The sequence below is a fragment of the Candoia aspera genome, chromosome 2 (assembly GCF_035149785.1).
Source record: "Candoia aspera isolate rCanAsp1 chromosome 2, rCanAsp1.hap2, whole genome shotgun sequence".
In the NCBI taxonomy this organism is placed as follows: domain Eukaryota; kingdom Metazoa; phylum Chordata; class Lepidosauria; order Squamata; family Boidae; genus Candoia; species Candoia aspera.
In genome coordinates, this window is record NC_086154.1 from 36,189,271 (window position 1) to 36,214,906 (window position 25,636).

The window sequence follows — 25,636 nt, forward strand, 5'->3', positions numbered from 1 at the left end:
TCTTAATAGGTGCCTTTTTTTCTTAACTAAATGGAGTTACAGAATGTATTGTTGCGTGGGCTATACTTGTATTAAATTTTGGATTAATAACTAGATTTTTTTTTTAAATCTCTTTAGATCTGTTACAAAGTTGCTGGAAGATTTGGTATATTTTGTTACTGGTGGAACAAATTCAGGTCAAGATGTACTCGAAGTAATGTTCTCAAAGCCAAACCGAGAACGGCAAAAACTAATGAGAGAGCAAAATATTCTAAAGCAGGTAGAGTAAATAGGTGCTTGCTATACTGTGATGGGTGTCGCATTCCCTCCAACATTCAGGCACTGTACAAACAGTGAATGTAAAGCAGTAAACTTTGGGGCAAAACATCCAAACTTGGAACAGCAAGAATTTGGGTTCATATTATCTTCTCTTAGAACATATTCGACCATATGATCTACTCTTAGAACTGGTTGGAGCAAAATTGTCCCACTGGTATCTGTTTGGTTTTTACTGAGTTAATACTAATAATATGCTTGCTTTTCCTACCTAATGTCCAGATATAGTCAAATAAATAATTTCAGAATTCCATGACTATTGGCTAATTTTAAACTTGCTCATTGGTTATATTGTTAAAATATAATCAGTCTTTTCCCCCATATAACTGCCACAAATTACATTATTATTTGTCACAGATGACGCCATTGGTGCTGTACATTGTAGCACCTCCTCCATGTCACCATGACACCTGTTAGGATGATGGGATTCCCTTATCCTAGGTTAGCTGCCATCATTTCTGTCCTAAGAGACAGGAAGAGAGCAGGCCATGTGTAATAAGGGAGAGGCACCCTCAGGGTCGAACCAGCCTCTCTTCTGAGGTCCTTCAGTTCTGAGGTCCCCACGTCTGTGGTGAACAGCGATTGGCAAAGTAGATCTCCTTGCTACCACTACCCCTTCGCTATTATCAAGGTTTTTCCTTCCAGGAAAAGAGAGAATTCTCTCAAGAGAATTCTTGAGAGCTGAAGGGAAATCCTCAGCCCACCCTGGGTCTGAATAAACACAGAAGGGGAAACCTAACAAAAACTTTGAGAGCTGAGGTAGGTGATAGAAGGCACCTGGTCTATTTTAGGATTGAAACAAAAAATAACTTTATTAAAGGTACCGAAAGAAAATAAGTTTCCAGACACACAACAAACAGTTTAAATACAAGAAACCCTAATGCATTTAGAGCCAAATAACCTTCAACCTTCCGTGAGGAAACCCCCTCATCCAGGACTCCAGCCAGGTCCCTCTCAAAAGACACTCAAAACTTTTCCTGACAGAGCCCCCTTCTTTTCTTTTGTTGGCCCTCAGGGGTCAGGTGACTCCCTCTGGGCACATTTGGCCAGCTTATGATTTAAAGGGCCAAATGTGCCCAGATAAACCTCCCTGTGGTTGAGGTGGTTGACAGGAACTTTATCAGTTTCTGTCGTACAAGAGAACGGCTGGATATATGCGTTATGCTAGGCAATAATATGGTTTATTTGTGTTTGGCTTAATATGTTCCGTGCATCCATTCGTTATGTTTTAGAAAGGGTAGATGTACTAAGAGGTTACACATATTGTTTATTGTGATAATATGAAAGCTGATTTCTTTCTTCCTCAAATAATGTGCCAGATTTTCAAGTTATTACAAGCACCATTTACTGACTGTGGAGATGGACCAATGCTGAGATTGGAAGAACTCGGAGATCAACGCCATGCTCCTTTCAGACATATCTGCCGGCTCTGTTACAGAGTGTTGAGACACTCCCAACAAGACTACAGGAAAAATCAGGTTAGTAAAACTTGAAAGAACCTAAATATTTAACCTAACAGGTGGCAGTACCTAGCCAGCCTTAGCTGATTAAAAAAAAAAAGTGAGCAGAAATGACCTGGCTAATACTTGGATGGAAACTACCAAGAATGTAGATTGGGAAGTTGAAAAAAACATACCAGAAGAAGGCCGTTGCAAGCCACTTCTGGGTGGTTGTTGCCAAGAATCATAGTCACCAAGTTGGAAGGGGTCATTTTTAGGCCAACCTCCTGCTCTGTGCAGGACTCCAAATGAAAGCATCCCCAACAGGATGCTTGTCTCCTCTTTAACTGGTGACCCCAGTGCCTTTCTTGGTTAATTGTTTGTGACCTAGATTGCTCTTAATATTAGGAAGAGCAGCTCTTCCTAATCAGAATATCTCTTTCTATTAACTTGTCCATGATTTGCATTTTGCAATCTGGAATGAAAGAGAACAGGTGGTGACCTTTTTTCTGTGTGACGTCCTTTCACGTATTTGACGAATGCTGTCGTATCCCCCCTTGGCATCTTTCTCAAAGTTAATTATACCCAGCTTCTTCAATCTCTCTCTTTAGATCTTAGTTTCACTGGTTATCCTCATTGCCCTTCTGTGTACCTGTAATTTCTCTGAATTGTTCTTAAGTGCCTGGGATTGGACATAGTATATCATGTAGATTCTGACTACAAATACTCCCATGATTTGGAAATTATACTTCTGCTGATGCAGCTAAAATTGCTTCTGCCTCATTGCAGCTATGTCACACTGCTTGCTTATTTTCTGTTTGCAGCCAACTAAAATCTCAGGACCTTTTTCACAAGAACTAAGTAATGCTATATCATGCCAGATATATTCCGTCCTATCCCGCACATTTGATTTTTATTTCTTAACTGAAGAACTTTGCACTTACGTCCACTGGATTAAATGTAGAATCATTCCATCATTTGGTAGTTAGAGTAGATCTTCAACTAGGAAACTTCCATCCATCCAATATGTGGGCCTCCTCTTTAAGTGGAAAAATAATTGTCATTTGCTTAATGTGAAGTGGATGAACTATGATTTATCTGAATAGTGATTGGACCAAAAATCAGAACTGAAAACCTGGTTCAATCTTAGAAATATGTCTTGTTTTTGCTTAAGAATAACAAATCACATTCATAAATCCATAAAATAAATAAATAAATTTCATAGTGGAGTTAGTGTTTATTTTCTTCCTCCCTCCCCTTTGTTAATACTTTGCAAGGAATATATAGCCAAGCAGTTTGGCTTCATGCAGAAACAAATTGGCTATGATGTCTTAGCAGAAGACACCATAACAGCCTTGCTCCACAACAATCGTAAACTGTTGGAGAAGCACATCACAGCTGCTGAGATTGACACCTTTGTTAGCCTTGTAAGAAAAAACCGAGAGCCCAGGTGAGTTTTTTAACCCATTGTACTGTTAAAAAAATGGGGAAGGGGGCACAAACACTTTAGTTGTGGCTCAGATTGTCTTACAACTAATAGCAATTTGGAGCTTACAGGTTTGCTATTTCTTTCTGCCTTGGTAATGACTCAGGGCTTATCATTCTGCTGCTGTACTGTGTGTTCCCTCATAATGGCATGAGTTCTTATGATTCCCAAGGTGTTGACCAGGGTTTCCAAATGCCTGTTTTCTATGCCCAACCCCTGTTGTTTCAAATTTTAATGGAGAATGTTTGTTAGCGCTATCCCACCTTACATTTTTATTGTAAACCGCCCAGAGTCGCTCTTTGAGTGAGATGGACAGTGACGACATTTGAAATATAAATAAAATAAATAAAACCATTATGGATTAGCATAGCTTATTGAAATCAAATCTGCTGCTGATTTCAAACTGGATGTATCTTGATTCTGCGGGAGTCAGAGCAGTTTATTTATTTATTTATCAAATTTGTCGCCACCCATCTCCTCCCACTGGAGGGAGGAGATTTAAAGATTTTAAAAGGTGTTAGATGATCAGAATGATAAATGAGCTAAAGGGGTTTTGTAATCATATACTATGAAGTTTCAAATATATCTCTGCAAATATTTAGCCTGGTGTTTATCATATGGTTTAGTAGAATCTGGAATGCTGTGCACATTTTATAGACTTTGTTTTCTCTTCCCAACAGGTTCTTGGATTATCTTTCAGATCTTTGTGTGTCCATGAACAAATCTATTCCAGTGACCCAGGAGCTGATTTGTAAAGCTGTATTAAATCCAGCAAATGCTGACATACTCATTGAAACTAAGTAAGTTTAGATATTTTTAAAGATTTTTCTTCACTTTAGAAAGAAGGCAACTACAGCAAGGATGGCAAATAAAAATTACTACCAGTTTGGGAGAAATGCAAAAAAAAAAAAATGTAGCAGTTATTTATAACAACAGCATGGTTGTTTTCTAGATTCTCCAACTAGTTCATAAGCCTCGAACTAGGCAGTATCTGATGAAATAGATTTAAAATAATCAGTAAGAGCCATTACTGAAACTGCATAATGTAGCCTATTTGTTATTAAAGGATGTAATGTTACCTAAGGTTTGGAAATCAAATGGAAATCCATTCATATATCTGTGAAGGTAGAAATACAAGTAATTGTTTTTCATTCTTGCATAATGCTTTAGGCTGGTCCTGTCTCGGTTTGAGTTTGAGGAGTTATCATCTGGAGAGAACTCACTGGAGGTTGGTGAGGATGAAGAAGAAGTCTGGTTATTCTGGCGAGACAGCAGCAAAGAGGTCCGCAGTAAGAGTATCAGAGAGCTGGCACAGGATGCTAAAGAAGGGCAGAAGGAAGACCGGGATGTCCTCAGCTACTACAGGTTAATCTTACAAGTAGTCTGTGGCTATGGCAGTGTAACCTGAAATATGTAAAGCTATTTGTAATGTTATTAAATGGCCTCTTCTTATGAGTTGAAGGCTAAAATTTATAACTACTTTTAAATGGTAGCTATCAAAAACATTTTCCATTGGGAAGTATTTGGATGAAGGAAAGAACTTGCTGTGATAACAATTTTATACAGCTCTGACAACAGGTTCATACAATCAATCTGCTTGTTGCAGTGACCATGTAGTAAGTGTGGTTTTATACATCTGCTTCTGTATTACAAAGAGCTGAAAAGCATTTGGAAAATCAGCTGTTACAGTGAAAATCTTTCTTTATTTTCTAAAATATAGATCTGTTATTTTGTTCTTTGTAGTCTGTTCTTTTAGGGTTAAATAACAGTCATTCTGATATATCTGCTGTGTGATAGTACTATTCAAAACATTCTATAAAATTTTTGGACCCCAAGGCTGTGTTTGTACAATGTACTAAGCATAAAAAAGTTAATTTAATGAGAACCTGCCATCATTATAGCTTCATTTGCATGCTTCACTTTAATCAAGGTTTGATTATTTTCCATCTCATGTAATCACAGAGTGTCTACCAGTTTGAAATTGGATGTTGGACACTAACAATATATGTGTGGTACAAGATCCAGTTTACACATATGCAAAATGTCAGTTGCTCTAGTTTCATACATCATGGCAGAATTCAAAGCTTAGTTAAATAGGGAATGAGGTCATGGAGCATGAATGTTTGTTAACCAAATTTACAGTGTAATTTACTACCTATATTTTTTAATCTGGTTAATTCATAAAATGTATTTCCATAATCTATAAAATGTATTTCCACTATTCACATCAGAATGTGTATCTTACTATGTTAAGTACACCTTCTCTGTGGCAGCGTTTGCCCTCTAGAATGAGGTTCCCCCCAAGATCCAGATGGCCCCCACTCTGCTATTGTTTAGAAGAGCCATGAAGACCTGGCTGTTCACCCAGGCCTTTGGCGAGGGAGACTGAGACCCTTTGCTTCATTCCAATTGGTCTGTTGCGCTTGGCATCTTTTATCTTTATCTTTTATTGATTTTATTATAATTTCTTTGATGTGAGCTGCCCAGATGATGATGGTGATGATGATGATGATTTTCAGTCTTTAAGTGCCATTCAGGTAAAATGATGCTTTCCTTCTTTTCCTGTTTTACAAGGTACCAGCTGAATCTTTTTGCTAGGATGTGCCTTGATCGCCAGTACTTAGCTATAAATGAAATATCTGGACAGTTGGATGTAGACCTTATTCTTCGCTGCATGTCTGATGAGAATTTGCCTTATGACTTGAGAGCTTCATTTTGTCGGCTGATGCTACACATGCATGTTGACCGAGATCCCCAAGAACAAGTGACACCAGTGAAATATGCTCGACTATGGTCAGAGATACCTTCTGAAATAGCAATTGATGAGTGAGTATTTGTAATCAAATGATTCTCTAAATGAAGGATGGTGACCTTAAATCCTTGGGAGTCTTCTCACACCTATAAGAATTTTCCTTGTAGGAGGGGAGCTACAAGTGGCAAAAAAATCAGAAAGACTCTAATAACATCTTTTCCAGCTCATAAAAGTGTATGCTTCTTAATAAAATTTGTTAGCAGAAAAAAGTGCTACCATATTCCCTCTGATAAGAATTTCCTGTATCATTTGTCATACTCTGTACAAGTTATAAAATTGTCTTTCTAGAAAGTGATTAGTGGTAATCTAAGTCAAGTAATAAATTTCTTGTACATATTTTTTTCAAAGGAAAAAAGGACTCAGGACTTTTTAAAAATGGTCACATTCTCCTTTTTTGTTTGTTTGTTTTTGGTTTATTGTTTAGCTACGATAGCAGTGGAACTTCCAAAGATGAAATCAAGGAGAGGTTTGCGCAAACTATGGACTTTGTTGAGGAATATTTAAGAGATGTTGTTTGCCAAAGATTCCCATTTTCTGATAAAGAAAAAAATAAACTCACCTTCGAGGTAAATGTTTTATGCGTTAGGCTGAGCATAGGTAAGATAGTGGAGACCCAAATGTTGGTGATGCTAACCATAAATGACTCTGTGATCAGCTCCTGCACATGTATTTGTGACATTTTCTCAAGTCTGCCAGTTGATTTATTCATAGATAAGTTGTATAGCACCTGCCCAGCATGCAAAAAAAATCCAGATTCAAAATTGGGCATCTCTGGTTAAAAGGATTAGATGGCAAGAGATGAGAAAGATTTCTGGCAAGTAGAAGATCTGCTAGTGAGTCCTGGACTAGCTGAAAAAATAATCTCAATAGTTAAAGGGAGCTTCAAATGTTTTTCAGCAAATTATCTATTTGCTTAGTTTATACCTTTCCATCCCCAGTAGGCTGCCTTGAATAGAAAGTATGCTAGCAAATTACAGCAATAACTATGGAATAGAAACAGTAAAATACAATAGAGTACACATCTCAGAACACTAATAGCAGTATTTTAAACTGCCTGAGAGAACAAGAGGGTCTTCATGTGGCACTGAAAAGCCATAATGGAGATGCTGAATGGCCTCTCTGGGAAGAATTTTCAACAAATGCGATGCTGCCACAGAAATATTGGTCTTTTTGCTCCCATCTGCCTGATGTGAAAGACTTAAAGAATTTGTCATCTGCTCTGACTGTTGGAGACTTTCTGAAATCATAGACATGAGTTTTTACCAGCTAGAGAATGTTTTTGTTATTAAAAATCCCCAAAATCTAATCAAAATGAAAGAAAAACAAATAATTAAATGGCCGAAAAATATAGTGATGTGTTAAACAGAGCTGCTCTTTTGCTACCCTTGTATTGTATTGTATTGTATTGTATTGTATTGTATTGTATTGTATTGTATTGTATTGTATTGTATTATTGTGTAAATAGTAACAGAAAATAAACAATCCCCTCCCTCCCCATCAGTGAACCTAAAATATCTGGAATATAAAAATCAGCACTGAAGGACAAGTGTAAAATCTGAAAAAAAAAAAACCATAGGCACTGAATGTTAAGCACCATAGTACTGGTATGTACTTTAGAATAAGGGTATTTAGCAACTTACTGTTTTGCATAAAAATATTATTTGTACAGGGCTGATTTTTGTATCGCAGACAATTTTATGAATTTTATGGAGAATATTGAGTTTGTAAAAAAAAAATCCAATTCAACAGAATATCTTCTCTTCTTTTAAAAACAGGTTGTGAACTTAGCCCGAAATCTGATATATTTTGGCTTCTATAATTTTTGTGACCTTCTAAGACTAACAAAAATTCTCTTAGCTATTCTGGACTGTGTACATGTTGCAACTATCTTCCCAATTACAAAAGCGGCAAAAGGGGAAGAAAGTAAAGGTAAGAATGGCAAGGGAAAGGGAAAGGGAAGGAGGCCCTTCTGTTGAGGGACATTTGATCAGTAAAATAATGGGATGGCAAGGCCCTTAGGCTTTTTCTCAGGCCAGGTTTGATGGGAATGGACTGCTGTCCACAGTCCTTTCATACTAAGAGTCAGAATAGCATCTCCTACAAATGCAGTTCCAGTTTAGAATGACAGAGAAATCTTATTTTCTGTAAATACTTATAATGTTTATAATTTTTGTTCAGTATTATTCAGAAATGTAAGTTTGTGAGCGTACATGAAATCTTGCATCTATAATCTTGAGAGTTTGAAAACAACTTGCTTAAAGTTGTATTGTGGTAAGATCCCAACAGTATTCCTTGAATGGCAATTTGTGGCAGTGTCTTGCAAAATGCCAGTATAGAGAATTGGTGTCACGTTGATCGCATGGAAAAATCAATCACTCTGCTTTGTGGCTCTGAATTCCATGAACCCTTCCGAATGCTGAAAATTTTGTTTTACAAAAACTGAAAACAATCTTCCCTAGGACTCTTGAATTAGTATAGACAAACCAAAATGGAATTTATGAATCAAAGAAAATGTCAAAGGAACTGGAATTTTAACAGATGTTTGGTAGTTTCAGTTTCTTATTTACAATGAACATACAAAGTTATTCAGGTTGGCAAAAAATTACGATCCTTAGCAGTCTTGTTAGGATAAATATATAAGGATAAAGAATGGGAATGATGATTTGTTACTATAGAATTTTTGAGGAAAACCAAGCCTAGGCTCACAGGACTTTTCCTCCAGGTTATCTTTATTCTGTCTTTGGTTTGAGCAACACATACATAATTTCCTTGGTTTGTGGCTGTCTGTCATCGTGAGCATATAATCAATGCCAGTTTGTATAATTCTCAGCCCATTTATTTCATGCTATCATGTAGTTTTGAATGGCGCCAGTAGCGGCAATGCAGACATTATAGGTGTTGTGTAATTGGAATTGGAATGCAATAAACTGATGAGTCCTATGTGAATATTCATTTGTCAACTTGTATGCCAACTCAGTTGCAAAGTGATTCTAGGCAGTTTACACAGCTAGATTAAATATCAGGTAAAAAACCACCCCCAAAAAAACCACCCAAAGAATACATGGTGTACATCAAAGAGGATAATAGCACAAATAAATTTCCCACCAGACTATCATCTACTGGATGCAAGCCAGGCCCTCCTTCCCAGGACTTAAAGAAACAGCCAGGTTTTAATGGCTTTATGGAAAGGGTCGGGATCATATGGTTCTCAGGCCACGCTGTTCCACAGGGCAGGCACAGCTACTGAGAAGGCACATCTCCTAAGTCCTGCAAGGTGACAGTGCTTTACAGCTGGAACCAGGAGCATGCCATCACTTCTAGATTTTACCAATGGGAAGAAAAAACAGGAGAAAGACAGTCCCCTAGGTAACCAGGAGTAAAACCATGACAGGCTTTATAGGTGACAACCTGTACCATGAATTTCACCCAGAAGCTCATGGTAACCAGTGCAGCTCATGGAGCAGTGGGGTTATGTGGGCAAAGCAGGGAACACCCATAACTACTTGTGTGGCTGCATTTGGACCAGTTCTGACTTCTGAGTAGTCTTCAAGGGTAGCTTCATGGAGTTTATTGCAGTAGTCCAGATGGGAAGTGATTAGGTCATCAGTGACTCTGAGAAGGCCCATCCAGGAAAGGATGTAATGCATGGATTTATGCAAAGGCTTCCTTGCCATGGCTGCCACCTTCTCATTGAGCAGAAAGTGAGAATTCAGGAGAATTCCAAAATTATGTACCAGTTCTACCTGGGACAATGCCACCTTGCTATGACCAGCAGGTTCTTGAAACCAAAGCCACTTGGTCTTGCTAGGGTTGAACTTAACTCTGTTCTTCCCCACCCAGATCCTTTTAGGCATTGAATGTTCATGGAAAACCAGTGCCAAATATTACAAAAACACAAATATGTCTCCTTGTCCTGACAATATTACACTGTGTTTGTTCCTACCATTCCCCAATTAGCTTAGAGAACATGGAATGTAGAATAAACAGTATATAAAGGTTTAAATAAAAAATATTGTATATTATAGAGGTAAAGGCAAAAAAACTAATTATAAAGCTGCCATTTTTGGTGCAGCTTCATGTTGTTTGTAATGAATGGTAGGTCCCAATGTGAGACAACAGAAGTACATCAGAGAGTAGAGTATTAAGTGAAATATCCATTAAGTGTGTGTATGCTGGAGGAAGAATGCATAAGTTATTTTCTATAGTTTGTAAAATAACTGAGGAAAAGGTATCCCATCTGTTTCTGCAGTTTGTGCGTAATAGCTAGGAAATATGGAGTGGGGTTGTGTAGAGATGGTACAGGTATACTTTGAATCTGTTGTAGTGTGTCTCATATAGAACGCTCATATGTTTTACAACATTGAGATGAAGTTTCTCTCAATTAAGAATTATGCAACACTAGTTCTGCAGTAATGAAAATTTAAACTGTTTGTCTGGGGTATTTATCTGTTTCTGAAGGGAGCAATGTGATGAGATCTATCCATGGCGTTGGAGAGCTGATGACCCAAGTAGTACTCAGAGGTGGTGGGTTCTTGCCTATGACACCCCTGGCTGCTGCCCCGGAAGGTAACGTGAAGCAAGTTGAGCCTGAGAAAGAGGACATCCTGGTAATGGATACCAAACTGAAAATAATTGAAATCCTCCAGGTATACTTCAGATGGCATGGCATGGACCTTTTTGCTGATGCCAGTTCATTCTTTAATGTCATTCTTACATGGTTTTGATTTTTATTCCACACAATTAGAATTAGAAGTAAACGAACGTTTTTCCCATCTATATTAACCATAAGGTAATTGATACTTATTCATTTGCAGTATTGTGTTGAAAGCCGCCCTGAGTCGTGTTTGAGAGTGGAAAAATGTGCTAAACAAAACAAAACAAAACATTGAATAAGTAGGATTGAAGGAAAATATTGTTGAGAAGTTGCAGAGCAGAGCAGTTCAGTGGAAATACTCAGGAAGCCACATGTTCCACTAACAGTAGTTCAAAAGCCTCATTTAAGTGCTTTTTCAGAACCTCTTTTAAGCCTTGCACAGTTTGTCTACTGTTTGGTTTTGAGGGCATTCCACCACCATCCAAGTCAACATACCTAGAGTTACAGGAAAACCTTCAGTATAGCCCAGTACTTTCTTGAGATATGCATTCTTGAAATAATCTTGAGAAAATTGAAGAAACTGAAAATTTTCATGCCTGCTATAAAGGTTGGAGTATTCTATGCCATAGATAAATATCTATATAGAAGTGACTGGAAATGCAGATTTCTGGCATCTCTAGTTAGAGAGATCAAGCCATAAGTTTGTTAAAAGATTTGGCCCATTTTTTTATTTATAGCAAATTACAAATATCTATCATCTGTAAATTTGCAATCATTTGTATCCAACACTATGATAATTTAAGAATTTCTGACACTACTAATGCATCCAGTCCAAATTGTATGGTTATATATATGGTCAAATTATGTTTAATGGAATATATTGCTATTCAGCAGCTTTAGACAGTCCAAATTCTTGCTACAATACGATGAACGTTTTAAAAGGCTGATTAGCAGTAGTACAGTTTTTCCAGGCTTTACCTGGAATTATCAAACAATGTTTTATCTCAGTTCTAATGGTAGTATAAATCAAATGTAAGCTTCCTTCCCAACCGTAGAATGGAGGCAGCCTTCAATCCAAAAGATTAGAGTTTGGGATGAAGCTTTGCTTCTGTTGTCCCCATCTCAAAGCACTATTAATTCCAATGAAATTCTTATTTTAATTGATTTTAATTAAGTATAGAAAATAACTTCAGATACTTAATATACTTTAAATGCTTTGTTGTTTTTGTTTATATCCTGCCTTTCTGACCAAGGATTGCTCATGATTTAAATGTGTTGAAGATACGATCCATCAAATTTTAAGCACATTTGTCTCTTTGAGAACAAACTCGATAGAAGTACATTATTAATATTGTTTTCATTTTTGTTCAAATGTTGGAACCACCAGTTTATTTTGAATGTGAGACTGGATTACCGAATCTCATGCCTTCTATGTATATTTAAACGAGAATTTGATGAAAGCAATGCACAGACACCTGATTCACCTACAGGGAGCAATAACCAAGAAATGCCAAATGTACCAGGTGAGTAATTACAAATTGTTGTATTGCAGAATATGAGCCACCATATTTCAGCCTGGGAGCTGCTGTTCTCTCTCTGTTTGATGTTGGACCCCCTCCAGTGATGCAACGATATCATCAAAAAAGGCAATACAGAAATTATTGGCCCATTATTTTAAAGATTTGTGAGATTTCAAGGCTATTGGTGATACATTTTGTGTTAGAGAAGCTTAGCAGACTTACTCTTACATTGTTGTTTTGCATTAACAACTCCTGAAATATGTTTTGGTAGTTTCAACTTTTTTCTCACTGTGTTTTTTTAAATTACAGGTGGAAATATTTTTATTTTGTCTTGCACAACATTAGCACATTCTTTTCCAGTCTTACACACCAAAATGGCCTGTAATATTGATTTTAGACAGTATAAATAGCAGTACTTTGTAGGTTATATCCTGTTGCGATTAGTAACTGGAGCAGTTCTGAACAAAATTAAAGCAACATCCATTCCACTTTCCAAGTGAAGTAGAAGTTATGGAAATTTGCTAGCATATTCATTGTGCATAAGATGTAAGCATGAGTTAAACAAAGATTTCTTGCACCCTTGGGCTGGCGTAGAGCTTTGAGAGTAGCAGTCCCATACCTCTGGAAGATGCCAGATTGGGGAAGGTGTGCCTACAGAAATGTTGTAATCAGTATATTTGGATTTATTCATTTAGGGGAAAGAGGGGATATTTCAGTTACTGATTCATCTACTGTTTGTATATTTTGTGTGACAGCCAGTTCACAAACCCAAGATCTACTCACATTTTGAATTCATAAAATCTGGCAATGAGTTGTATTAGGGAAAAAAGCACAGATGGATAATGTAACAAGTTGCTTATTCATGTTCTGCTGATCTGGGAAAATGCCAAATTGCCTTTAAGCACTAATATTCTTTTTAAAAAATAGAGCAGTACTTTCTACTACTACCTCTCTGTCTTGGTATAAACTGTTCCACTAAGCAATTTCTGTGCAAACTGTTTAAATTTCCATCACTGGCTTAATTTACATAATGCTTTTTCAGTTTTGAAGCTTGGATTTCCTTTCACAGAAAACAACCTTGCTGGTCAGGTGCAGATTCTTACAATTTACTTGTTTTAGTCTATAGAAAGGAAAAAATGATTTGAATTATTAATTGCTTTATTGTTTTGAACTCAGCAAAGAGCACATTATTTGTTTTCCTTTACAGGTGCTCTTGACTTTGAAAATATTGAAGAACAAGCAGAAGGGATATTTGGAGGCAGGAAAGTAAACTATGGCAATTTGTATTCTTCTGTTCTTGACTATATGTAAAACAGTTTCTAGAAACCTGATGTTCACAGTTTTTAGAGGATACATTTTGCGGGTCCCCAGTATTGTACCAGTATGCCCATGTGTGCATCTCTTTTGGTACCCTCCAGGACTCTTTTGTGATACATGGCAACTATTTTTCAAGTACTGAGTATGGATATGTTCTCAAAAACCCAGTTGCACCCACCTGGCCAAAAAGATTGTGAGCATTCAAATCACTTACAGCAATTATTTGAGTACCCATTTACCCACATATAAGCCTCCAGCATTACCTTTCTTTCAGAACACAATGGATTTTTAATTTAAAAAAAAATGAAGGGATGCTACAGCTTAGTGCTGCCAAAGATTCAAGGATGCAGGAGAAGAGGCCTTAATAACACACAAAACCAGCTACTACAAACTTTAAGACTCAAGCCGCGTACATATAGCAGGCCCAATGTTCAAATTAAACATTTCTTTCTCCCACCTGAACATTTCAGTGAATGGCGAGCCTGTTGTTTTTCAGTGGGAGCAGTTGACAGCTGAGCATTATTATTGTAATGGATCAGTCTAGTCCCAGGTTCTTAGCTTTTTTCCTGTACTAGCCTTCAAAATGCAATTCATAGGTAAGAGCTCCCAAATCTACAAATATGCCCCTTGACCGAAAATGTTAGTGGCCTTTGCCATGATTTTTATGTTGAAGATTGAAGTGGAGTGCTGTGACTTGTATAAACTTATATATATCTAAGCATAGACAGCAGACAGACAACCCAGAAGCATAATTAATAATTTTATAATTACTTCATTAAAACATATTCTCATTGTACGTGAGATGGGTGGCAGAGAAATTTGACAAATAAATATTCTACAAGCATTCACATGCGTACAATATACCTATCAAAAATGAAAAAAAGTAGAGGGAAGGATGTAAAGGGAATGACCTTCTCCTTCATGGGCCAAGTGGACAAAAGGGAGTTGGGGGATTCCAAAGAGCTCTTGAAGGGAGAAACTTGGCTTCCCAACACCATATTCTCTCCTTTATATTCCACAGCTCATGGTATTTACAGTATGCTAGTTCTCTTAATAAGTGGTAGCTCACACTTCATTCTAGTCTTGTACTTTTTCTTGTTTGATGTTGTCAGCTCCTTTATCAGGGACATAAACCCTAGTTTATTAATATAAATGTTAAGCAGTTATATTTCTAGGAAATGAATGGTGCTGTCCTGCAGATTATGTTTTTATGTTTTAATAGTTTTATTGTTTTAATTATTTTTGTTTTTGTGGTTGTGTGTGTGTCTCTCTCTCTCTCTCTCTCTCTCTCTAAGCCACCCAGAGTCATGGCAATAAGATGGTGGCTACATAAGTTTAATAAACAAGCAATATTGGCTATGTAATATAATACTTGGATCTTTCCTTTACTTGTTTCTGTTTATCAGATTTAAAGGTGCCAGTTGAGGGTTTCGTCTGTTTTCTTCAGCTCTCTTATCTTGTTCTTTCCTTTGCTCCCCAGTTCTACTCAGCTAGTAATAGAAGGGTGCATATAAGGAATTTATATGTAGGAAATGGAGAAGTAATTATATATGCTCCATCCATGAAGAAAAGTGAAGCAAATGGGTTGGAGAGAGGGTGAACAGGAGGGTGCTGCAGTTTAGGAGCACCTCTTATTGTTTGCTGCAGCATTGGGTCATATTGTAAACACTACAGGAATGCAATGATGAGTGGGGACAAAATGGCTTTATTACGATAAAATACGATTGTTGAAGATTCCAACTGTGGAAAAATGAAGAAAAGCTGGGTAGGACTCAACTGAAAAGTTTTGCAGTCAATGAGAGAAAGAAGTTAATGAGTCTTCAGAATTATACCAATTTTCAAGGACAAAATGCAGATGCTTGGAGTTGAGATAAATATTAAGGGAGAAAGTTGCTGCAGTCAAAGTGAAGAAGCTGTCATCCATTTTCCAGAAGTGGTTAAATAAATGACTTTATAGTCAGTTTTAATTTGTAGTGCTCTCTTTCTCTCCTAACACCAGATGAAGTATAGTCAGGGAAACTGTGATGTCCTTAAGCTTACTTTAAAAGTAAGAGTTCTTACTTTCGTTTTAATATTGTTATATTTTGTGTTTTCAGTGAAGAGAATACACCACTAGATTTGGATGATCACGGTGGCAGAACTTTCCTAAGAGTTTTGCTCCATTTAACAATGCATGACTATCCTCCACTGGTGTCTGGGGCTCTTCAGCTGCTCTTCAGACACTTTAGTCAGAGGCAAGAAGTCCTCCAGGCCTTTAAACAGGTAAAGGCAGTTATGTAATGTTCTTGGTTTTCTCTGAATGTATGAAGAGCAAATATGTATTGCAACTAATGGATTGCAATTCATGTAAGGTTCAACTGCTTGTTACCAGCCAAGATGTTGACAATTACAAGCAGATAAAGCAAGATTTGGATCAGCTGAGGTCCATTGTTGAAAAATCGGAACTCTGGGTATACAAAGGACAGGGGCCTGATGAAGCTGTAGATGTAACAACAGGAGAAAATGAACGTAAGAAAAAGGAGGTAAGGAGAACCTTTAACTATGCTGTTTTATGGCTTCAGTGTGCCCTCCTGACTTGGAAGTTCAGTCACAGCCTAACTTTGATAACTTTTGTAAATACTACTTAGAATACAAAAATATTAAGAATCAGTATAATACAGTCAATACTGTATGTTTGAGGGCCTTGGTTTCTGTACAGTCTAGATGTAGTTTAATATATCTTCCAGTATGATAAAATGTAGTTTTTCCAATATGTTTCTGACTTTTTACTTTTTTGCTGCAATAAGCATTCTCCTTCATTGCTGCATAAAATGTTCAATGTATTAGCTTAAGTTATACATGATGGAGGAAGTTTTCAAGGGCTTGAAACAAATAATCTTTTAATTTTTTTTTAATTTTAATCTTTTTGTTTTTGTTGTAAACCGCCCAGAGTCCCCACTTTGGGGGGAGATGAGCAGTGATAAAATTTGATAGACAAATAAATAAATAAATACTGAGCCAATACTGAGCCAAACTAATTCAGCCCTTCAGTCCCATCTAGTCTGATTTCTAAGCCCATGTTTTAGCAGAGAACCCCTACTTCTCTTCTTCTGCTCTAATTTTTCTTCCAACCAATTACCTGAGTAGTGGTTCTATTTCACTTCTGGAATAGACTCTGGGGACAATCTCCTCTTCTCTTTCCTTTCCTTGGGTTCTCATTGCGGGAACAACTGTATAACTATGTAATGGTGGAAAGGGAAGGGAACCTAAGATCACTTGTGTTATGTAGGAGTGGAATTTTTTTCCATCTTGGATTTAAATCTGAAACATAAATATTGAGGAGATGTAATGCTTGACTTGTGCTGTATTTGGAAAATGTATATGTATATGTATATACACACACAATAATTATATATTCTCCAAAGTGTAGAATTGGTTTATCTGTACCATGAAATTTTTGTTAATCACACTCAATCTAATCCTATTTAATTTCTTTCCATCCTCCTCTTCCTAATGAAATCTTTGTAGGCCCAAACCATATACAATAAATCCAGAGTTCTTCACAGTTTGATAGAATCTAAATCTGGTGAATATGATGTAGAATCATGTTTGCGTCTTAACCTTATTTCCCTTCCCAACACCATATTAACAACCTAATGATTATTAAACAGAAGTGTGCAACCATGGAACAATCCCAAAGTATGGTGTCCCCACAGTAATATTATATTTCCAGCATTCAGAAGTTGAAATAAATTCTTATTATGTATCTCCCTGGGATGTCCAATGAATACAAAAAATAGTATTTTGTTGAATTTACAAAATATCTTAATATCATGCCATACTAATTAAACATTCTTTAAAACTCTATCCCACTGATATTCCAACCAATAGAAGAGAATATCTGTAGCTCAGGGTTGAACTGTGGAGTCTTTGGTGCTCTCTGAGTCTGGTTGTTTCCTTGCAGACATTTCATTACCCAACTTGACTGATATTCCAACCCTTTATCCCAAGCTATAGTATACTATAGTATAGCTACAGCAGTTCTTTTTTTAAGTTGTACATAAAATTTAATTAGTTTTGAGAACCTCTAAAACCTTTCCCAATAATATTAATAGTTTAGGAATTTCACCTATTGCTATGCCTCAGGAAAAAACTGTAATCTCAAAAGTTGTTTTCTTTGAATATACCACCATTTGGCAGAGTTAGGCAACCTGAGTTCTTCTTGTAACATATCTTAAAACATCAAACGTATCAGCATAACCAGTGGAGAGATGCTGAGAACTTTAGCTGATCAACTCTTGGAAAGCCACAGATCCACATACCCACACCTCCTGCAGCCACTTGACCAAGTGCTAAAGTGATCTAACTTAGACACACCATGAAGTAAGGCTGAGAAACTATGCCACCTTTGTTTATTAATGCTTTTAGCCCATAAATATGCAAGTGTTTTAATTTTAAAAAATAATTAATGTATCTTTGGCATAAATAGGATCAGACAACACTCCAATGATATATTAATTTAAAGAGTAAACAATAGAACTCTCTTGAAGAATTTTGGTTCTTTGTAACAGCTGTTACCCAGCTGTTCTTTATTCTAAAACTGGAATGTTTCCTGTCATATTAACAGACTTGAATACTTTAAATCCACCCCCAGATAATTCAGTTATCTGCCATAAACGGAATGAAAAATGTTCAGCGGCATGGTGAGAAAATATTAGCCTATATGTGTACAGTGTCAGCATATCTCACTCTTTAGTCTGCAACAAGAGCATTAAACATACAGTGCTAAAACCTAACTGGTAATTGAAAAATGCTACAATATTACTGTATTGCAATAAAGTTGAAGGAAAGGAAAGCAAATTATGTGCTAATAATTAACGATAGGATATGAATTGGTATTACATGAAGAAAAAAATCTTTATGAATTTATTAAAACTTCTATCCTCCTTTTCTTAATGAGTCAGTATTGGCAAAGCCTGCTACCCTAAACATTTGAGAGCTCTGGTAAGAAATAACTGCTAATAGTGTATATTCATGAACTCCAGGATTTAGAAAAGCAATTTAATTATTTATCTTGTTTATCCCCTAGGAAGGCCACAGCAAATCCTGTAAACCAGAAAGCACTAGTAGCTATAATTATAGGGTGGTAAAAGAGGTAAGATTCCTCCATTCCCAAATGCCCATTTCTTTTGTTCCCTTTAATTTTTTTCTTTTTTTTCCATGTGCTGATGAATTTTAAATGTGTAACAGGATATTTCTGTTCTTCCCTGTTTGAACGTAAAACATTCTTTGACTTAGATAGCAAGGTTGTTGGACACATGGAGTTCTGTAGTTAAAGAGTTTTGGCTCCTAAGGTAGGGCTACTTGTTCAGTACAGGGATCAACATTTGTTAACTATCTTAAAGATCATAAACTTGGGTCTAACTAGATTTTAACAAGCTCGTGGTGTGATAAATTAGGCAAATGAAGTATTGATAATATTTGTGTATGACTTACGTATATCTTAATTTGCATTTCAATTGGGCAAATAGCTTTAAACTAATCCCAGCATGTATTCCCATGTCTTCCTGGGGCTAGGGTGGGAGGACGAAAATGCAAGATTGCTATATAATTTCCACCTACAGGAATAGATGTAGGTATATGGTTAGGGTTGTGTCTTGCTCCTCTCCTCCCCTTCCCCATTTCAAACAGAAAAACTGGATTGACAAATTAAGTATTTTTGTCAAGTGTCCTACTTCTCCAATTTAAGGACAGTAAACCAGATACTGTTTAGACGAGCAATGCTGACACAGTGTTGGCTACTGGAAATATTGATTGGTCTGCATGAAACTACTGAGATTTGGACACATTTTTTGCTATATGTTTGTCACTGGAGTATTAAGAGGCATAAGCTTATTTTCCTTGAATATGAAAACTAAAATGTGGGTCCAATATTGGTCTTTGGTAGTGGTAGCCACAACCCTAACAAAATTGCCTCCATTAAGCAGCACATTTATTTTAATATTTTGTTCTTGAATCCAATCTCTTCGTGTTGTATCATTCTTTGTTCTGTTGAAGAAATGAGTTTTTCTACTGGCCTGTCTGGAAAATAAATCAGTTTCTAAAAGGAATATGTTGTTGCAGATTTTGCTTCGCCTTAGCAAGCTTTGCGTCCAGGAGAGTATCTTGGTCAGGAAAAGCAGGAAACAGCAGCAGAGGTTGCTTCGAAACATGGGGGCTCATGCGGTGGTACTGGAACTCTTACAAATCCCCTATGAGAAAGTGAGGTTTGCATGCATCTTTTACTTTACAGTCTCTCCACTAAATATTTTCATAACTTTAATTCTTTCTAAAACCTGGCACTAAGCATCAAAGAAGCTGCTGCTAAATCTCTGTATTTTTAGGAACAATTTATTCATTTAATGCTTATTGAAGCAACATTGGACAGAATATCTACCAAAGCTTTCTTTATTACAAGGATGAGTAAAAGAAAAGCTTAGAATGATAGATTCTTTTTTTCAGTTACTGAGAAGGAGATATAAATGTCCATGAAGGATCTAAAGCAAAACTGGTCCTTCAGTTATGCAGAGAAATAAATAGTATGATCTGTGTAGCTGATTTTCCTCCAGTTCAAAATTGGCAAATGTGTCTGCTTTATAGTCAGTGGAGGATTCAGTGAGAGAAGCAAAGCACTGCAAAGGATGAACGGAAAGAAGATGTACAGAACTGTTGGGTAGTCTCTGAGTTTAAAAGTAGTGAAAACGGGGAGGGAGCATTAGGTATGTATGCTGCCTTGAGTTGGTCCAAAATCCAACTCAAGGGAGTAAGAAGTTTCTTAGTAATGATGTTTGAAGGTCCTAACGGACCTAATGGTGTGTATGTTGATGGCTGGCTAAATGGCATAGGGACCTTCAAAAGAGATTTCTGGAGATTTTGTCTACCGTAATTTCAAAAGGTGCACCTATTCTTCCCATTAATAAAATGGTCTGTGCTAATGTTTTCTGAGCGCAGTCTAGCAGTCCTGTTTTGGCTATGAAATATTTAGAAACCTTGGGTTCATAAGTGGCTGGTAATGCTAACATGTTACATCACTTTGCAACATGATCATTTAAACCTCAAAGAACCTTAACCTGTTTTCTGTAATTTGTTTAAAATAGTGATTATGTACAGGCTTGTATTATATTTGTTTAATTGTGGAGTCCTTGGTGCTCTCTGAGCCTTGTTTTCTTGCAGGGGTTTCATTGCCAGGCTCGGCAGCATCTTCAGTGCGAAGATGTGGAATTTGTGTAAAACCATTTGATTCTGAAACTTTTGTATTCTTAACACTTTGGGAGATTTTTTTGTGTATGTTATAATCACAGGCTGAAGATATACGCATGCAGGAGATCATGAAACTTGCCCATGAGTTTCTACAGAACTTCTGTGCTGGCAATCAGCAAAATCAGGCTTTGCTACATAAGCATATAAATCTGTTTCTCAATCCTGGGGTAAGAAATAATTTAATTAAAGCCTACTTCATAAGCCTGTTTTATATTTGTCCCCGGTTGCTGACTTTGAGTTGCATTGAAAATTTCATGAATAAAAATCCAATTTCGAAATCCTCATTTCTGTTTCATGCCGAAGCCCATATGTCTGTAAAAATACAAAAACAAACAAAAAGCCCTAAGACTCTCAAGACTGCTCCTGCTTGGCAAGCTGCTTCACCCACATTTTTGCCAAGTTACATTCCTTCTACTGCAGCATATTCAGTACTTCTGGATGCTGTAGTAGAAATGTTGTGGTGGAAAAGTTCATAATAAAGCAGAAGGAATGTGATGCACGTAGTTATGAAACCTTCGTGATTTATGTCTTTCCAAGAATGGTACAGCACACCAACCAGGACAGCTTATTTGCTGATTTTCTCTTTTTCCAAATGGGTCATTGGCAGACTCTGTTTTGCTTGGCGTAGATCTGCAGCCTGAATTTTGTAAGAAAAGAATCTCAAGAAGCTGAAAGATATGGATGAACGTGTCCCATTAAAGACCTCAATGCCAGGATATTTGGAATGTCAGAGTCCTGAATTTTTCAAATCAATCTTATCTTAATATGCAGCACCCCTTTTTGAGGTGTTAATATTGTTATGGTCTGTTGTTTTACTCTTCAATAGATACTGGAAGCAGTGACAATGCAACATATCTTCATGAATAATTTCCAGCTTTGCAGTGAAATTAATGAGCGAGTTGTTCAACACTTTGTGCACTGCATTGAAACACATGGAAGGAATGTCCAGTACATTAAATTCCTCCAGACAATTGTTAAGGCTGAAGGGAAGTTCATTAAAAAATGTCAGGATATGGTCATGGCTGAGGTGAGAAAGATGCATCCATATTGCATATTTATAGATATGTCTTTAGAAGGTCTTAAACAATGAGAAACTGGTTAGTTGTTAGATATCAAGGTTTAGGAGTCGGTATTACGAAGTTATACAGGTAGTCCTTGAGTTACGATGGTAATTGGGATTGGAATTTCCATCGCTAAGCAATGAAGTTGTAAACTGTGACGCCACATGACCACATCACTTAGCAGTGGCAATCCCGGCAGTCCCCAGTTGCTGTTGTTACCCGATTCCCACTGGTCGTTAGGTAAGGACCCACCCCAAGCCAAGCCATTCCCAGCTTAGTCCCTCCCAGCTCTGAGCCTCAGTAAGGTAAGGGACTGCCTGCTCTGCCTCCTCTCCAACTACCCCCACCAGCTTATTCCCCCCCAGCTTATTCCCCCCCATCTCTGCCATTTTGGCCGCCTTGCACGGTGGCAGTCCTCAGCAGCAGTGGGGCTGAAGTAGAGGCCTGGGGCCTTCAGCTGGCCAGCCCACCCCTGGTGTCTTCCTTGTGGTTTTCCTTGTGTACCCCCAATCTATCCTTTTTACCATGGTTGCTTGAACTAGTACTTTAATGGGTTGGCAAGTAAGGGGAAGTTACAATATGTTAACTTTACAAATCTCGTGTGTGTTTCTGAGAAACACAACTGTAAACAGCCTTTCAGGCAAAGATCACCATTAGCTTTTGGTGACTATGACAAGAGAGAGAGCTCTCAGTCACAGCATCCCATATTTGAACACCTTCCCCAGAGATGCTTGTCAGGCACCATTGCAGGTAGCATTTGCTTATAAGACAATGCTGTGTTTATTTTTTAACTCTACATCCAGCACGTTTATTGGCTACGTTTCAGAAGTTTATGTTTTCTCTAGATTTTACAATCTGGTTATAGACGGCTGTTTTTTCAGCTAAATGAAGCTATTTGCAGCCTAATACAAGCGTTTTTTTTTCATATTTGTGTTTATTAAATACAGACTTATTAAAGTATACACTACCCATGTTCATAGTATAAATTTAGCAAACATGTCAAAATGTTGCTGTAGAAATGTACAAACTGTCAAAGAAAGATTGTAGAAGACATGATAGTGGGTGCAGCTTGCCAATCTGCTAGGAGTCTTTTGAATTTTATATTAGTTGTTTCTCATGTAGGGTAGAATTATGACACTCTTCTCTTGGTAGTTGGTCAATGCAGGGGAAGATGTCCTTGTGTTCTACAATGACAGAGCCTCATTCCAGACATTAGTGCAGATGATGAGATCAGAACGGGACAGAATGGATGAAAATAGTGCTCTCATGTACCATATCCACTTAGTAGAATTACTGGCTGTTTGCACAGAGGGCAAAAATGTCTACACTGAAATCAAGTGCAACTCTCTTCTCCCCTTGGATGACATTGTTAGAGTTGTTACACATGAGGATTGCATACCAGAGGTAACATTCTGTTTTGCTTGCTTCTGCTTGTTAGGCTTAGGTGAACTGCCAGGGATTATGTTTTAATCAGGATGAGATTGAGGAACATGATGGAAGATTTTATTCTTTCTTTAATTTGTGGCAAAGAAATCTGCAATGCCTCCTCCTCCGCATTTCCCTCAAGGACAAGGTTTCATTGATTTTATGACAGATTTATATCATCCCTCCTTAGATCAAGTATTCAATTAAGGACAGATAAAAGTTTTCATTACAGTTTATACAAGAGCTGGTAATACTAAGGGCTGTTCTTCCCCTGATATAGAAATTAATTCCTTTTTAGTAACTTTTTTTCCGTAGTGCAACACTGGTAACATTTTTGCCATTTCCACAGATTGCTAAGCTGATGTTTGGTTTATTTTTTATTTTTTTACAATGCAGATTTTGCATGAAATTTTCTTCAGTTTGAACTTTGTTTCTTAGAAGGAATGTGCCTACAAGCATTTCCTTCGTATCCACCACACTTCTTAGCCTGGTTCACTTAAATTGAGTGAAAAACTCTGTCCCACCCATAAAAGGCCATCCTCTTGTATTTTGTTGTTTACAAGAATGCCTCTGAGCCCATCACACTTCCTTAAAAAATAAGCATGATGGGTGGCAATCTTCTGATTTCTTTCTTTGTTTGTTTGTTTATTTATGTGACAGGTTATATCCACTGAAGAAGCTATTTGATGAATGCTTCAAAGTTTGCCTACTCCTATAATAAAGCTATTATAAGCACATGTGATACCACTTTGTTTATACATAAATAATCCTTGGTCATCTAAATCCTTTGTCATATTGTTGTCTCTAAGAACCATCATAAACTGTCTCACGTTTCAAATGACTCTCCCCTAAGACTGTAAAAGGAAGGCCGCTCCCTAAATTCTAGGCAGGTTGCTTCAGTCATGCACCACATTCTGATATTCTTAAAGGAAATAGCTAATATGCATCTACCTAATGCACCATGGTTTTATAGGAAATTTTGGACCTTACCTGTTTCTGAGTGAAATACAATTGGCATTCAAATTCTGTTTGAAATTGCTGCAAAAATTATTCTGTCTCTGCTGACCATGGCAAATTTGTGCTCTCTTCCTGCTGCCTCACATCTCCTTTTGTTGTGAGAAAAACATTTATCAGTACTGACATTAAGCATTGTTAAGGCTAACTACCATTTCTTTTCAATCAAGATCTAAATCAAGGTCTAAAATAAAAAGTTGAACTGGTTTGTGGTTGCCGCAACTAGACTAATATTGATAATGACAGATAGATTAACTAAGTAGGGGAATATTTTATACAGATGAAGACAGGATGTGGCTAGGAAGGTTCCATCTCTGAGACTGGATTTCATAAAAAATGCAATTTTACTTATTTTTTACGGTCATTGGCCAGACTTAGCCAACCATTTTAATCTTTTTTTAAAGAGGATGTATAAATTATTTGATTTGTTATCTGCAGGTGAAAATAGCATATATTAATTTTCTAAACCACTGCTATGTCGACACAGAAGTTGAAATGAAAGAGATTTATACAAGCAATCATATGTGGAAACTCTTTGAGAACTTTCTTGTTGATATCTGTAGGGTAAGTATTTGTAGCTGAAAATATTAAAAATATAAATCATGCAATCACATCTGAATGCTACTTACAGAACATCTATTTGGAAAGATCTGGAAAAGTCATATCCATTGTCTCAGCTTCATTTGAAATGTTCTCTGTAATTTTATCCATATATGGCAGTTAGATTTAACAATAATAATAATAACGTTGGCTACACTCTTGTAATTATAGTGATAGTATGTTTCGATTTAGGTTCCTATGTAGGTTCCATACTTCTGAGGTTTCAGCTGTCTAAGCTCTGTAGTTCCCTCCACTCTTGGCTCCTAGTTAATTTTTCTTGCTGTTGGTTTTCTGTTCTGAGGTAAGCACAGGCGTCTATGACAAGTAATTAGATCGGAAGGCTGTTTTTATATATTTACTACAATGCCTGTTTTCTAGATACTGCTATCTTTGCCCATGTTGGAAAAAAAGTGACACATAACAAACGCTGCCCTTAATCTTTGCTCTTAAAAAGGAGGGCTCCTTGTCAAATTCCACTCATTCATTTCCTTCAAGCAGGGCATTCCACTGTTACCTTTCCTCTAAGCACGCACGCCATTCTATTTTTCTTTTCCAAAGTTACTTTTAAGGATACTGAGCAGACAGAATCCTCACTGGATGTTATGCGTCTTGGAGTGTGTGGGTATTGTTCCCAATAATGGTAATGCTTTGCTATTCGTCGACAATTGTCAGATTTCTTACTACAAACCTAGAGGCTCCACCTCAGTTCATTGATAGGAGTGATTTGTAAGTTGGGTTTCTATTCAATGGATGGTAAGGACGTGGGGAAAAACAA

General features: G+C 37.0%; 1 protein-coding gene across 1 annotated transcript in view; it reads left to right on the plus strand.

Moving 5' to 3' along the window:
* The window catches only part of ITPR1 (inositol 1,4,5-trisphosphate receptor type 1), a 246,737-nt gene that overhangs the window by 103,354 nt on the left and 117,747 nt on the right, over positions 1 to 25,636 (plus strand). Inside the window, exons 14-32 of the mRNA XM_063291609.1 lie at positions 118 to 259; positions 1,635 to 1,793; positions 3,032 to 3,204; positions 3,921 to 4,040; positions 4,411 to 4,605; positions 5,815 to 6,066; positions 6,477 to 6,618; positions 7,828 to 7,981; positions 10,511 to 10,698; positions 12,034 to 12,169; positions 13,374 to 13,425; positions 15,577 to 15,745; positions 15,835 to 16,005; positions 18,552 to 18,617; positions 19,586 to 19,723; positions 20,803 to 20,928; positions 21,588 to 21,788; positions 22,975 to 23,226; positions 24,700 to 24,825. Of these exons, the coding sequence (XP_063147679.1) occupies positions 118 to 259; positions 1,635 to 1,793; positions 3,032 to 3,204; positions 3,921 to 4,040; positions 4,411 to 4,605; positions 5,815 to 6,066; positions 6,477 to 6,618; positions 7,828 to 7,981; positions 10,511 to 10,698; positions 12,034 to 12,169; positions 13,374 to 13,425; positions 15,577 to 15,745; positions 15,835 to 16,005; positions 18,552 to 18,617; positions 19,586 to 19,723; positions 20,803 to 20,928; positions 21,588 to 21,788; positions 22,975 to 23,226; positions 24,700 to 24,825 (2,962 nt within the window). The remainder of the gene's footprint in view (positions 1 to 117; positions 260 to 1,634; positions 1,794 to 3,031; positions 3,205 to 3,920; positions 4,041 to 4,410; positions 4,606 to 5,814; positions 6,067 to 6,476; positions 6,619 to 7,827; positions 7,982 to 10,510; positions 10,699 to 12,033; positions 12,170 to 13,373; positions 13,426 to 15,576; positions 15,746 to 15,834; positions 16,006 to 18,551; positions 18,618 to 19,585; positions 19,724 to 20,802; positions 20,929 to 21,587; positions 21,789 to 22,974; positions 23,227 to 24,699; positions 24,826 to 25,636) is intronic.